This window comes from Callionymus lyra, chromosome 1 (genome assembly GCF_982586985.1).
Source record: "Callionymus lyra chromosome 1, fCalLyr1.hap1.1, whole genome shotgun sequence".
NCBI lineage: Eukaryota > Metazoa > Chordata > Actinopteri > Syngnathiformes > Callionymidae > Callionymus > Callionymus lyra.
The window spans coordinates 54620624-54634120 of record NC_141818.1 but is presented as its reverse complement, the minus strand read 5'-3'; the positions used below and the strand labels follow the sequence as shown (position 1 = coordinate 54634120).

Here is a 13497-nt window from a genome sequence, read left to right as displayed (position 1 = left end):
CAAATCTTTCATGATTATAATCTAAAGTAAAATGAAGTAACATTACGGTCTGAAATAACATTAGTCTGAAGTAACATTACTGTCTGAAGTAACATTACTGTCTGAAGTAACATTACTGTCTGAAATAACATTACTGTCTGAAGTAACATTACTGTCTGAAATAACATTAGTCTGAAGTAACATTACTGTCTGAAGTAACATTACTGTCTGAAGTAACATTACTGTCTGAAATAACATTACTGTCTGAAGTAACATTACTGTCTGAAATAACATTAGTCTGAAGTAACATTACTGTCTGAAGTAACATTACTGTCTGAAATAACATTACTGTCTGAAGTAACATTACTGTCTGAAGTAACATTAGTCTGAAGTAACATTACTGTCTGAAGTAACATTACTGTCTGAAGTAACATTACTGTCTGAAATAACATTACTGTCTGAAGTAACATTACTGTCTGAAATAACATTAGTCTGAAGTTACATTACTGTCTGAAGTAACATTACTGTCTGAAATAACATTAGTCTGAAGTAACATTACGGTCTGAAGTAAAATTAGTTTGAAGTAACATTAGTCTGAAGTAACATTAGTCTGAAGTAACAATAATGTCTGAAGTAACAATAATGTCTGAAGTAACATTAGTCTGAAGTAACATTAGTCTGAAGTAATATTACTGTCTGAAGTAACATTAGTCTGAAGTAACAATACTGTCTGAAGTAAAAATAATGTCTGAAGTAACATTAGTCTGAAGTAACATTAGTCTGAAGTAACAATACTGTCTAAAGTAACATTACTGTCTGAAGTAACATTACGGTCTGAAGTAAAATTAGTTTGAAGTAACATTAGTCTGAAGTAACATTAGTCTGAAGTATCATTAGTCTGAAGTAACATTAGTCTGAAGTAACATTAGTCTGAAGTAATATTACTGTCTGAAGTTACATCGGTCTGAAGTAACATTAGTCTGAAGTAACATTACTGTCTAAAGTAACATTACTGTCTGAAGTAACATTACGGTCTGAAGTAAAATTAGTTTGAAGTAACATTAGTCTGAAGTAACATTAGTCTGAAATAACATTACTGTCTGAAGTAACATTAGTCTGAAGTAACATTAGTCTGAAGTAACATTAGTCTGAACTTCAATGCAAATCTTTCATGATTATAATCTAAAGTAAAATGACAGAATTCTAACTTTATCAGACTTTTATCTGTTTTATCAATATTACTAGTCAAGCTCTGAGCTACTGTTGCTCATAAACGTTAGCAATCGAATTACACATCTTAGCACTATTATTATTTTTGTTTAAACTTGATCTTCACTAGCACAACATTTTGGCAATAAAACGCTATTAGTTTTGTTAAAACTTTATCTTAATTAGCACAAAATATTAGCACTAAAGGTGAGTATTATTTTGTTTGTTTAAGTGCTTTGTGACCCTGTTCTGGAAAAGCGCTTTATAAATACAAATTACTTATTTAATTTCTTAATTTTGTTTGAAATTGATCTTAATTAGCAAAAATTATTAACACTCAAATGCTATCAAATGTGTTGAAACTTTATAGAAATTAGCAAAACATTTTAGCACTCAACCACCATCAATTGTGGTAAAACTTCTAATGAATTAGCACCAAATATTAGCACTAAAACACTAATAACTTTGTTTAAACTTGATCTGAATTAGCACAAAATATTAACAGTCAAATGCTATCAAATGTTTTAAAACTTTACCCAAATTAGCAAAACATTTAAGCACTCAACCACCATGAATTGTGGTAAAATTTTGTCTGAATTAGCACCAAATATTAGCACTAAAACACTAATAGCTTTGTTTAAACCTGATCTGAATTATCACAAAACATTAGCACTCAAATGCTATCAATTGGGTTAAAACTTTGTCCGAATTAGCACCAAATATTAGCACTAAAACACTAATAACTTTGTTTAAACCTGATCTGAATTATCACGAAACATTAGCACTCAAATGCTATCAATTGGGTTAAAACTTTGTCCGAATTAGCACCAAATATTAGCACTAAAACACTAATAGCTTTGTTTAAACCTGATCTGAATTATCACAAAACATTAGCACTCAAATGCTATCAATTGGGTTAAAACTTTGTCCGAATTAGCACCAAATATTAGCACTAAAACACTAATAGCTTTGTTTAAACCTGATCTGAATTATCACGAAACATTAGCACTCAAATGCTATCAATTGGGTTAAAACTTTGTCCGAATTAGCACCAAATATTAGCACTAAAACACTTTCATATGTTTTAAAAGGTTTTTTTGAGGTTTTCAAATCGCTCTACAAACGTAACTTACTCACGTATCTGGTAACAATGAGCAGATCTTTGAACGAATCACCTCTGAAGTCACCAGTTTGTTTCTTCTTCAACAAGATGAACAGATTTTCTTCTCCGTCTCCAGAACAACTTCCCGGCCAGCAACAAGCCGCGCCTCAGCGACCTCAAGTCCACCGTGGATCTTCTGACCAGCATCACCTTTTTCAGGATGAAGGTTCATTTTTTGAAACCGTTGAAACATTTCTCAAGTGTCAATCACTCTTTGATTGATGTGTGATCAGGTCCTGGAGCTGCCGAGTCCTCCTCGAGCTGCTAACGTGGTGCGTGACTGTGTCAAAGCCTGTCTGAACTCCACCTACGAGTACATCTTCAACAACTGCCTGGAGCTCTTCAACCGCCAGTTCCAGCCTGTGCTTGACCCGGTTCGTACGACACCGTCACGAAACCTTCACGAAACCATCACGACACCGTCACGACACCGTCACGAAACCATCACGAAACCATCACGACACCGTCACAAAACCTTCACGACACCATCACGAAACCATCACGAAACCTTTACGACACCATCACGACACCATCACGAAACCTTCACAACACCGTCACGAAACCTTCACGAAACCATCACGAAACCATCACGACACCATCACGAAACCTTCACAACACCGTCACGAAACCTTCACGAAACCATCACGAAACCATCACGACACCGTCACTAAACCTTCACGACACCATCATGAAACCATCACGAAACCATCACGACACCGTCACGAAACCTTCACGAAACCATCACGACTCTGTCACGAAACCTTCACGAAACCATCACGACACCGTCACGAAACCATCACGAAACCATCACAAAACCATCACGACACCGTCACGAAACCTTCACGAAACCTTCACGAAAACCTTCACGAAAACCATCACGAAACCTTCACGAAAACCATCATGAAAACCATCACGACACCGTCACGAAACCTTCACGAAACCTTCACGACACCGTCACGAAACCTTCACGAAAACCATCATGAAAACCATCACGAAACCTTCACGAAAACCATCATGAAAACCATCACGACACCATCACGAAACCTTCACGAAACCATCACGACACCGTCACGAAACCTTCACGACACCATCACGAAACCATCACGACACCGTCACTAAACCTTCACGAAACCATCACGACACCGTCACAAAACCTTCACGACACCATCACGAAACCATCACGAAACCTTTACGACACCATCACGACACCATCACGAAACCTTCACAACACCGTCACGAAACCTTCACGAAACCATCACGAAACCATCACGACACCGTCACTAAACCTTCACGACACCATCATGAAACCATCACGAAACCATCACGACACCGTCACGAAACCTTCACGAAACCATCACGACTCTGTCACGAAACCTTCACGAAACCATCACGACACCGTCACGAAACCTTCACGAAACCATCACGACTCTGTCACGAAACCTTCACGAAACCATCACGACACCGTCACGAAACCATCACGAAACCATCACAAAACCATCACGACACCGTCACGAAACCTTCACGAAACCTTCACGAAAACCTTCACGAAAACCTTCACGAAAACCATCACGAAACCTTCACGAAAACCATCATGAAAACCATCACGACACCGTCACGAAACCTTCACGAAACCTTCACGACACCGTCACGAAACCTTCACGAAAACCATCATGAAAACCATCACGAAACCTTCACGAAAACCATCATGAAAACCATCACGACACCATCACGAAACCTTCACGAAACCATCACGACACCGTCACGAAACCTTCACGAAACCTTCACGACACCATCACGACACCGTCACGACACCGTCACGAAACCTTCACGACACCATCACGACACCGTCACGACACCGTCACGAAAACCTTCACGAAACCATCACGACACCGTCACGAAACCTTCACGACACCATCACGACACCGTCACGAAACCTTCACGAAACCATCACGACACCGTCACGAAACCTTCACGAAACCTTCACGACACCATCACGACACCGTCACGAAACCTTCACGAAACCATCACGACACCGTCACGAAACCTTCACGAAACCTTCACGACACCATCACGACACCGTCACGACACCGTCACGAAACCTTCACGAAACCATCACGACACCGTCACGAAACCTTCACGACACCATCACGACACCGTCACGAAACCTTCACGAAACCATCACGACACCGTCACGAAACCTTCACGAAACCTTCACGACACCATCACGACACCGTCACGAAACCTTCACGAAACCATCACGACACCGTCACGAAACCTTCACGAAACCTTCACGAAAACCTTCACGAAAACCATCACGAAACCTTCACGAAACCATCACGAAACCTTCACGAAAACCATCACGAAACCTTCACGAAACCTTCACGAAACCTTCACGAAAACCTTCACGAAAACCATCACGAAACCTTCACGAAACCTTCACGAAACCTTCACGACACCATCACGACACCGTCACGAAACCTTCACGAAACCATCACGACACCGTCACGAAACCTTCACGACACCATCACGACACCGTCACGAAACCTTCACGAAACCATCACGACACCGTCACGAAACCTTCACGAAACCTTCACGACACCATCACGACACCGTCACGAAACCTTCACGAAACCATCACGACACCGTCACGAAACCTTCACGAAACCTTCACGAAAACCTTCACGAAAACCATCACGAAACCTTCACGAAACCATCACGAAACCTTCACGAAACCATCACGAAACCTTCACGACACCGTCACGACACCATCACGAAACCATCACGAAACCTTCACGACACCGTCACGAAACCTTCACGAAACCATCACGACACCGTCACGAAACCTTCACGAAACCTTCACGACACCATCACGACACCGTCACGAAACCATCACGACACCATCACGACACCGTCACGAAACCTTCACGAAACCATCACGAAAACCTTCACCTTCATGCTTTGAAACCTTGTTTTCAGCCAAAACCTGAAAAGAAGAAGAAGAAGAAGAAGAAGAAAGAGAAGGAGGAAGGAGAGGATGGAGAAAACGAAGAAGAGGAGGAGGAGGAGGAGGAGGAAGAGGAGGAGGAGGAGGAGGAGAAGAAAGAGAACCCGACAGAAGAACAGGGTCCAAGTATTCAGAATCTGGACTTCTGGCCCAAACTCATCACGTTGATCGTGTCCATCATCGAGGAAGATAAGAACTCTTACACGCCCGTCATCAACCAGTGAGACTCTATTGTTGTTGTTTATCTATTGTTGTTTGTTATTCATCTAAAGTCACAACATTTGTTGTATATAAAAATAGTAATAACTAAAAGTATTGAATCACATTTGATTCTTTAAAGAAAGTGACAGAAGTTATAACGATAATAAGAAGCTTCACTGTAGTGATAAATACTATATACTCGCTGGATATTATTTTAAAGATGTTTATATTTTAGATGCTTTTAAACTGAAACCTTTACAAATAATAACTTAATTGATTTCATATTCTTTCTTAAATGAATAATTCAATGTTTGGGTTCATAACTACTCACTGTATCCTCTCGTCCTCAGTCATCACTGTATCCTCTCGTCCTCAGTCATCACTGTATCCTCTCGTCCTCAGTCATCACTGTATCCTCTCGTCCTCAGTCATCACTGTATCCTCTCGTCCTCAGTCATCACTGTATCCTCTCGTCCTCAGTCATCACTGTATCCTCTCGTCCTCAGTCATCACTGTATCCTCTCGTCCTCAGTCGTCACTGTATCCTCTCGTCCTCAGTCATCACTGTATCCTCTCGTCCTCAGTCATCACTGTATCCTCTCGTCCTCAGTCATCACTGTATCCTCTCGTCCTCAGTCATCACTGTATCCTCTCGTCCTCAGTCGTCACTGTATCCTCTCGTCCTCAGTCATCACTGTATCCTCTCGTCCTCAGTCGTCACTGTATCCTCTCGTCCTCAGTCATCACTGTATCCTCTCGTCCTCAGTCATCACTGTATCCTCTCGTCCTCAGTCATCACTGTATCCTCTCGTCCTCAGTCATCACTGTATCCTCTCATCCTCAGTCATCACTGTATCCTCTCGTCCTCAGTCATCACTGTATCCTCTCGTCCTCAGTCGTCACTGTATCCTCTCGTCCTCAGTCATCACTGTATCCTCTCGTCCTCAGTCGTCACTGTATCCTCTCGTCCTCAGTCATCACTGTATCCTCTCGTCCTCAGTCATCACTGTATCCTCTCGTCCTCAGTCGTCACTGTATCCTCTCGTCCTCAGTCATCACTGTATCCTCTCGTCCTCAGTCATCACTGTATCCTCTCGTCCTCAGTCGTCACTGTATCCTCTCGTCCTCAGTCATCACTGTATCCTCTCGTCCTCAGTCATCACTGTATCCTCTCGTCCTCATTCATCACTGTATCCTCTCGTCCTCAGTCATCACTGTATCCTCTCGTCCTCAGTCGTCACTGTATCCTCTCGTCCTCAGTCGTCACTGTATCCTCTCGTCCTCAGTCATCACTGTATCCTCTCGTCCTCAGTCGTCACTGTATCCTCTCGTCCTCAGTCATCACTGTATCCTCTCGTCCTCAGTCGTCACTGTATCCTCTCGTCCTCAGTCATCACTGTATCCTCTCGTCCTCAGTCATCACTGTATCCTCTCATCCTCAGTCATCACTGTATCCTCTCGTCCTCAGTCATCACTGTATCCTCTCGTCCTCAGTCATCACTGTATCCTCTCGTCCTCAGTCATCACTGTATCCTCTCATCCTCAGTCATCACTGTATCCTCTCGTCCTCAGTCATCACTGTATCCTCTCGTCCTCAGTCATCACTGTATCCTCTCGTCCTCAGTCATCACTGTATCCTCTCGTCCTCAGTCATCACTGTATCCTCTCGTCCTCAGTCATCACTGTATCCTCTCATCCTCAGTCATCACTGTATCCTCTCGTCCTCAGTCATCACTGTATCCTCTCGTCCTCAGTCATCACTGTATCCTCTCGTCCTCAGTCATCACTGTATCCTCTCGTCCTCAGTCATCACTGTATCCTCTCGTCCTCAGTCGTCACTGTATCCTCTCGTCCTCAGTCATCACTGTATCCTCTCGTCCTCAGTCATCACTGTATCCTCTCGTCCTCAGTCATCACTGTATCCTCTCGTCCTCAGTCGTCACTGTATCCTCTCGTCCTCAGTCATCACTGTATCCTCTCGTCCTCAGTCGTCACTGTATCCTCTCGTCCTCAGTCATCACTGTATCCTCTCGTCCTCAGTCATCACTGTATCCTCTCGTCCTCAGTCGTCACTGTATCCTCTCGTCCTCAGTCATCACTGTATCCTCTCGTCCTCAGTCATCACTGTATCCTCTCGTCCTCAGTCGTCACTGTATCCTCTCGTCCTCAGTCATCACTGTATCCTCTCGTCCTCAGTCATCACTGTATCCTCTCGTCCTCATTCATCACTGTATCCTCTCGTCCTCAGTCATCACTGTATCCTCTCGTCCTCAGTCGTCACTGTATCCTCTCGTCCTCAGTCGTCACTGTATCCTCTCGTCCTCAGTCATCACTGTATCCTCTCGTCCTCAGTCGTCACTGTATCCTCTCGTCCTCAGTCATCACTGTATCCTCTCGTCCTCAGTCGTCACTGTATCCTCTCGTCCTCAGTCATCACTGTATCCTCTCGTCCTCAGTCATCACTGTATCCTCTCATCCTCAGTCATCACTGTATCCTCTCGTCCTCAGTCATCACTGTATCCTCTCGTCCTCAGTCATCACTGTATCCTCTCGTCCTCAGTCATCACTGTATCCTCTCATCCTCAGTCATCACTGTATCCTCTCGTCCTCAGTCATCACTGTATCCTCTCGTCCTCAGTCATCACTGTATCCTCTCGTCCTCAGTCATCACTGTATCCTCTCGTCCTCAGTCATCACTGTATCCTCTCGTCCTCAGTCATCACTGTATCCTCTCATCCTCAGTCATCACTGTATCCTCTCGTCCTCAGTCATCACTGTATCCTCTCGTCCTCAGTCATCACTGTATCCTCTCGTCCTCAGTCATCACTGTATCCTCTCGTCCTCAGTCATCACTGTATCCTCTCGTCCTCAGTCGTCACTGTATCCTCTCGTCCTCAGTCATCACTGTATCCTCTCGTCCTCAGTCATCACTGTATCCTCTCGTCCTCAGTCGTCACTGTATCCTCTCGTCCTCAGTCATCACTGTATCCTCTCGTCCTCAGTCATCACTGTATCCTCTCGTCCTCAGTCGTCACTGTATCCTCTCGTCCTCAGTCATCACTGTATCCTCTCGTCCTCAGTCGTCACTGTATCCTCTCGTCCTCAGTCATCACTGTATCCTCTCGTCCTCAGTCGTCACTGTATCCTCTCGTCCTCAGTCGTCACTGTATCCTCTCGTCCTCAGTCATCACTGTATCCTCTCGTCCTCAGTCATCACTGTATCCTCTCGTCCTCAGTCATCACTGTATCCTCTCGTCCTCAGTCATCACTGTATCCTCTCGTCCTCAGTCGTCACTGTATCCTCTCGTCCTCAGTCATCACTGTATCCTCTCGTCCTCAGTCGTCACTGTATCCTCTCGTCCTCAGTCGTCACTGTATCCTCTCGTCCTCAGTCATCACTGTATCCTCTCGTCCTCAGTCATCGCTGTATCCTCTCGTCCTCAGTCATCACTGTATCCTCTCGTCCTCAGTCATCACTGTATCCTCTCGTCCTCAGTCATCACTGTATCCTCTCGTCCTCAGTCATCACTGTATCCTCTCGTCCTCAGTCATCACTGTATCCTCTCGTCCTCAGTCATCACTGTATCCTCTCGTCCTCAGTCGTCACTGTATCCTCTCGTCCTCAGTCATCACTGTATCCTCTCGTCCTCAGTCATCACTGTATCCTCTCGTCCTCAGTCATCACTGTATCCTCTTGTCCTCAGTCATCACTGTATCCTCTCGTCCTCAGTCATCACTGTATCCTCTCGTCCTCAGTCATCACTGTATCCTCTTGTCCTCAGTCATCACTGTATCCTCTCGTCCTCAGTCATCACTGTATCCTCTTGTCCTCAGTCGTCACTGTATCCTCTCGTCCTCAGTCATCACTGTATCCTCTCGTCCTCAGTCGTCACTGTATCCTCTCGTCCTCAGTCGTCACTGTATCCTCTCGTCCTCAGTCATCACTGTATCCTCTCGTCCTCAGTCATCACTGTATCCTCTCGTCCTCAGTCATCACTGTATCCTCTCGTCCTCAGTCATCACTGTATCCTCTCGTCCTCAGTCGTCACTGTATCCTCTCGTCCTCAGTCATCACTGTATCCTCTCGTCCTCAGTCGTCACTGTATCCTCTCGTCCTCAGTCGTCACTGTATCCTCTCGTCCTCAGTCATCACTGTATCCTCTCGTCCTCAGTCATCGCTGTATCCTCTCGTCCTCAGTCATCACTGTATCCTCTCGTCCTCAGTCATCACTGTATCCTCTCGTCCTCAGTCATCACTGTATCCTCTTGTCCTCAGTCATCACTGTATCCTCTCGTCCTCAGTCATTGCCATTAACTTCCTTTAGCTGTGAGGACGTAACGACTGCTGCCACCCAGTGGCTGGAAGTTTAATGATATTATTTGGCATGTAATTAAAAAAAAATATATATTATTTTATTCACACTTCATCCAAATATAAACCATAAAATAACGATGATAATAATTATAATAAAAATGAATTTACAACATTTTTAATAATTTCAATACAGTTCTGATGAACAAAATGTATCCCTTGTGTCGCCTCTGGGTCGAGGTGACATGAACATCTGAGAACAAATGTGTTTGTGGTATCCCTTGTGTCGCCTCTGGGTCGAGGTGACATGAACATCTGAGAACAAATGTGTTTGTGGTATCCCTTGTGTCGCCTCTGGGTCGTGGTGACATGAACATCTGAGAACAAATGTGTTTGTGGTATCCCTTGTGTCGCCTCTGGGTCGAGGTGACATGAACATCTGAGAACAAATGTGTTTGTGGTATCCCTTGTGTCGCCTCTGGGTCGAGGTGACATGAACATCTGAGAACAAATGTGTTTGTGGTATCCCTTGTGTCGCCTCTGGGTCGTGGTGACATGAACATCTGAGAACAAATGTGTTTGTGGTATCCCTTGTGTCGCCTCTGGGTCGAGGTGACATGAACATCTGAGAACAAATGTGTTTGTGGTATCCCTTGTGTCGCCTCTGGGTCGAGGTGACATGAACATCTGAGAACAAATGTGTTTGTGGTATCCCTTGTGTCGCCTCTGGGTCGTGGTGACATGAACATCTGAGAACAAATGTGTTTGTGGTATCCCTTGTGTCGCCTCTGGGTCGAGGTGACATGAACATCTGAGAACAAATGTGTTTGTGGTATCCCTTGTGTCGCCTCTGGGTCGAGGTGACATGAACATCTGAGAACAAATGTGTTTGTGGTATCCCTTGTGTCGCCTCTGGGTCGAGGTGACATGAACATCTGAGAACAAATGTGTTTGTGGTATCCCTTGTGTCGCCTCTGGGTCGAGGTGACATGAACATCTGAGAACAAATGTGTTTGTGGTATCCCTTGTGTCGCCTCTGGGTCGAGGTGACATGAACATCTGAGAACAAATGTGTTTGTGGTATCCCTTGTGTCGCCTCTGGGTCGAGGTGACATGAACATCTGAGAACAAATGTGTTTGTGGTATCCCTTGTGTCGCCTCTGGGTCGTGGTGACATGAACATCTGAGAACAAATGTGTTTGTGGTATCCCTTGTGTCGCCTCTGGGTCGAGGTGACATGAACATCTGAGAACAAATGTGTTTGTGGTATCCCTTGTGTCGCCTCTGGGTCGAGGTGACATGAACATCTGAGAACAAATGTGTTTGTGGTATCCCTTGTGTCGCCTCTGGGTCGAGTTGACATGAACGTCTGAGAACAAATGTGTTTGTGGTATCCCTTGTGTCGCCTCTGGGTCGAGGTGACATGAACATCTGAGAACAAATGTGTTTGTGGTATCCCTTGTGTCGCCTCTGGGTCGAGGTGACATGAACATCTTAGAACAAATGTGTTTGTGGTATCCCTTGTGTCGCCTCTGGGTCGAGTTGACATGAACGTCTGAGAACAAATGTGTTTGTGGTATCCCTTGTGTCGCCTCTGGGTCGAGGTGACATGAACATCTGAGAACAAATGTGTTTGTGGTATCCCTTGTGTCGCCTCTGGGTCGAGGTGACATGAACATCTGAGAACAAATGTGTTTGTGGTATCCCTTGTGTCGCCTCTGGGTCGAGTTGACATGAACGTCTGAGAACAAATGTGTTTGTGGTATCCCTTGTGTCGCCTCTGGGTCGAGGTGACATGAACGTACGAGAACAAATGTGTTTGTGGTATCCCTTGTGTCGCCTCTGGGTCGAGGTGACATGAACGTACGAGAACAAATGTGTTTGTGGTATCCCTTGTGTCGCCTCTGGGTCGAGGTGACATGAACGTAAGAGAACAAATGTGTTTGTGGTATCCCTTGTGTCGCCTCTGGGTCGAGGTGACATGAACATCTGAGAACAAATGTGTTTGTGGTATCCCTTGTGTCGCCTCTGGGTCGAGGTGACATGAACATCTGAGAACAAATGTGTTTGTGGTATCCCTTGTGTCGCCTCTGGGTCGAGGTGACATGAACATCTGAGAACAAATGTGTTTGTGGTATCCCTTGTGTCGCCTCTGGGTCGAGGTGACATGAACATCTGAGAACAAATGTGTTTGTGGTATCCCTTTTGTCGCCTCTGGGTCGAGGTGACATGAACATCTGAGAACAAATGTGTTTGTGGTATCCCTTGTGTCGCCTCTGGGTCGAGGTGACATGAACATCTGAGAACAAATGTGTTTGTGGTATCCCTTGTGTCGCCTCTGGGTCGAGTTGACATGAACGTCTGAGAACAAATGTGTTTGTGGTATCCCTTGTGTCGCCTCTGGGTCGAGGTGACATGAACATCTGAGAACAAATGTGTTTGTGGTATCCCTTGTGTCGCCTCTGGGTCGAGGTGACATGAACATCTGAGAACAAATGTGTTTGTGGTATCCCTTGTGTCGCCTCTGGGTCGAGTTGACATGAACGTCTGAGAACAAATGTGTTTGTGGTATCCCTTGTGTCGCCTCTGGGTCGAGGTGACATGAACATCTGAGAACAAATGTGTTTGTGGTATCCCTTGTGTCGCCTCTGGGTCGAGGTGACATGAACATCTGAGAACAAATGTGTTTGTGGTATCCCTTGTGTCGCCTCTGGGTCGAGTTGACATGAACGTCTGAGAACAAATGTGTTTGTGGTATCCCTTGTGTCGCCTCTGGGTCGAGGTGACATGAACGTACGAGAACAAATGTGTTTGTGGTATCCCTTGTGTCGCCTCTGGGTCGAGGTGACATGAACGTCTGAGAACAAATGTGTTTGTGGTATCCCTTGTGTCGCCTCTGGGTCGAGGTGACATGAACGTACGAGAACAAATGTGTTTGTGGTATCCCTTGTGTCGCCTCTGGGTCGAGGTGACATGAACGTCCGAGAACAAATGTGTTTGTGGTATCCCTTGTGTCGCCTCTGGGTCGAGGTGACATGAACGTACGAGAATAAATGTGTTTGTGGTATCCCTTGTGTCGCCTCTGGGTCGAGGTGACATGAACGTACGAGAACAAATGTGTTTGTGGTATCCCTTGTGTCGCCTCTGGGTCGTGGTGACATGAACGTAAGAGAACAAATGTGTTTGTGGTATCCCTTGTGTCGCCTCTGGGTCGAGGTGACATGAACGTACGAGAACAAATGTGTTTGTGGTATCCCTTGTGTCGCCTCTGGGTCGAGGTGACATGAACGTACGAGAACAAATGTGTTTGTGGTATCCCTTGTGTCGCCTCTGGGTCGAGCTGACATGAACGTACGAGAACAAATGTGTTTGTGGTATCCCTTGTGTCGCCTCTGGGTCGAGGTGACATGAACGTAAGAGAACAAATGTGTTTGTGGTATCCCTTGTGTCGCCTCTGGGTCGAGGTGACATGAACGTACGAGAACAAATGTGCTTGTGGTATCCCTTGTGTCGCCTCTGGGTCGAGGTGACATGAACGTACGAGAACAAATGTGTTTGTGGTATCCCTTGTGTCGCCTCTGGGTCGAGGTGACATGAACGTAAGAGAACAAATGTGTTTGTGGTATCCCT

At 45.2% G+C, this 13497-nt stretch overlaps 1 protein-coding gene across 1 annotated transcript in view; it reads left to right on the top strand.

The window, feature by feature from the left end:
* LOC148090165 (protein unc-13 homolog B-like) overlaps positions 1 to 13497 on the top strand; it is a 198597-nt gene that overhangs the window by 144042 nt on the left and 41058 nt on the right. The window contains exons 23-25 of the mRNA XM_087779050.1: positions 2427 to 2516; positions 2584 to 2724; positions 5327 to 5574. Of these exons, the coding sequence (XP_087635176.1) occupies positions 2427 to 2516; positions 2584 to 2724; positions 5327 to 5574 (479 nt within the window). The remainder of the gene's footprint in view (positions 1 to 2426; positions 2517 to 2583; positions 2725 to 5326; positions 5575 to 13497) is intronic.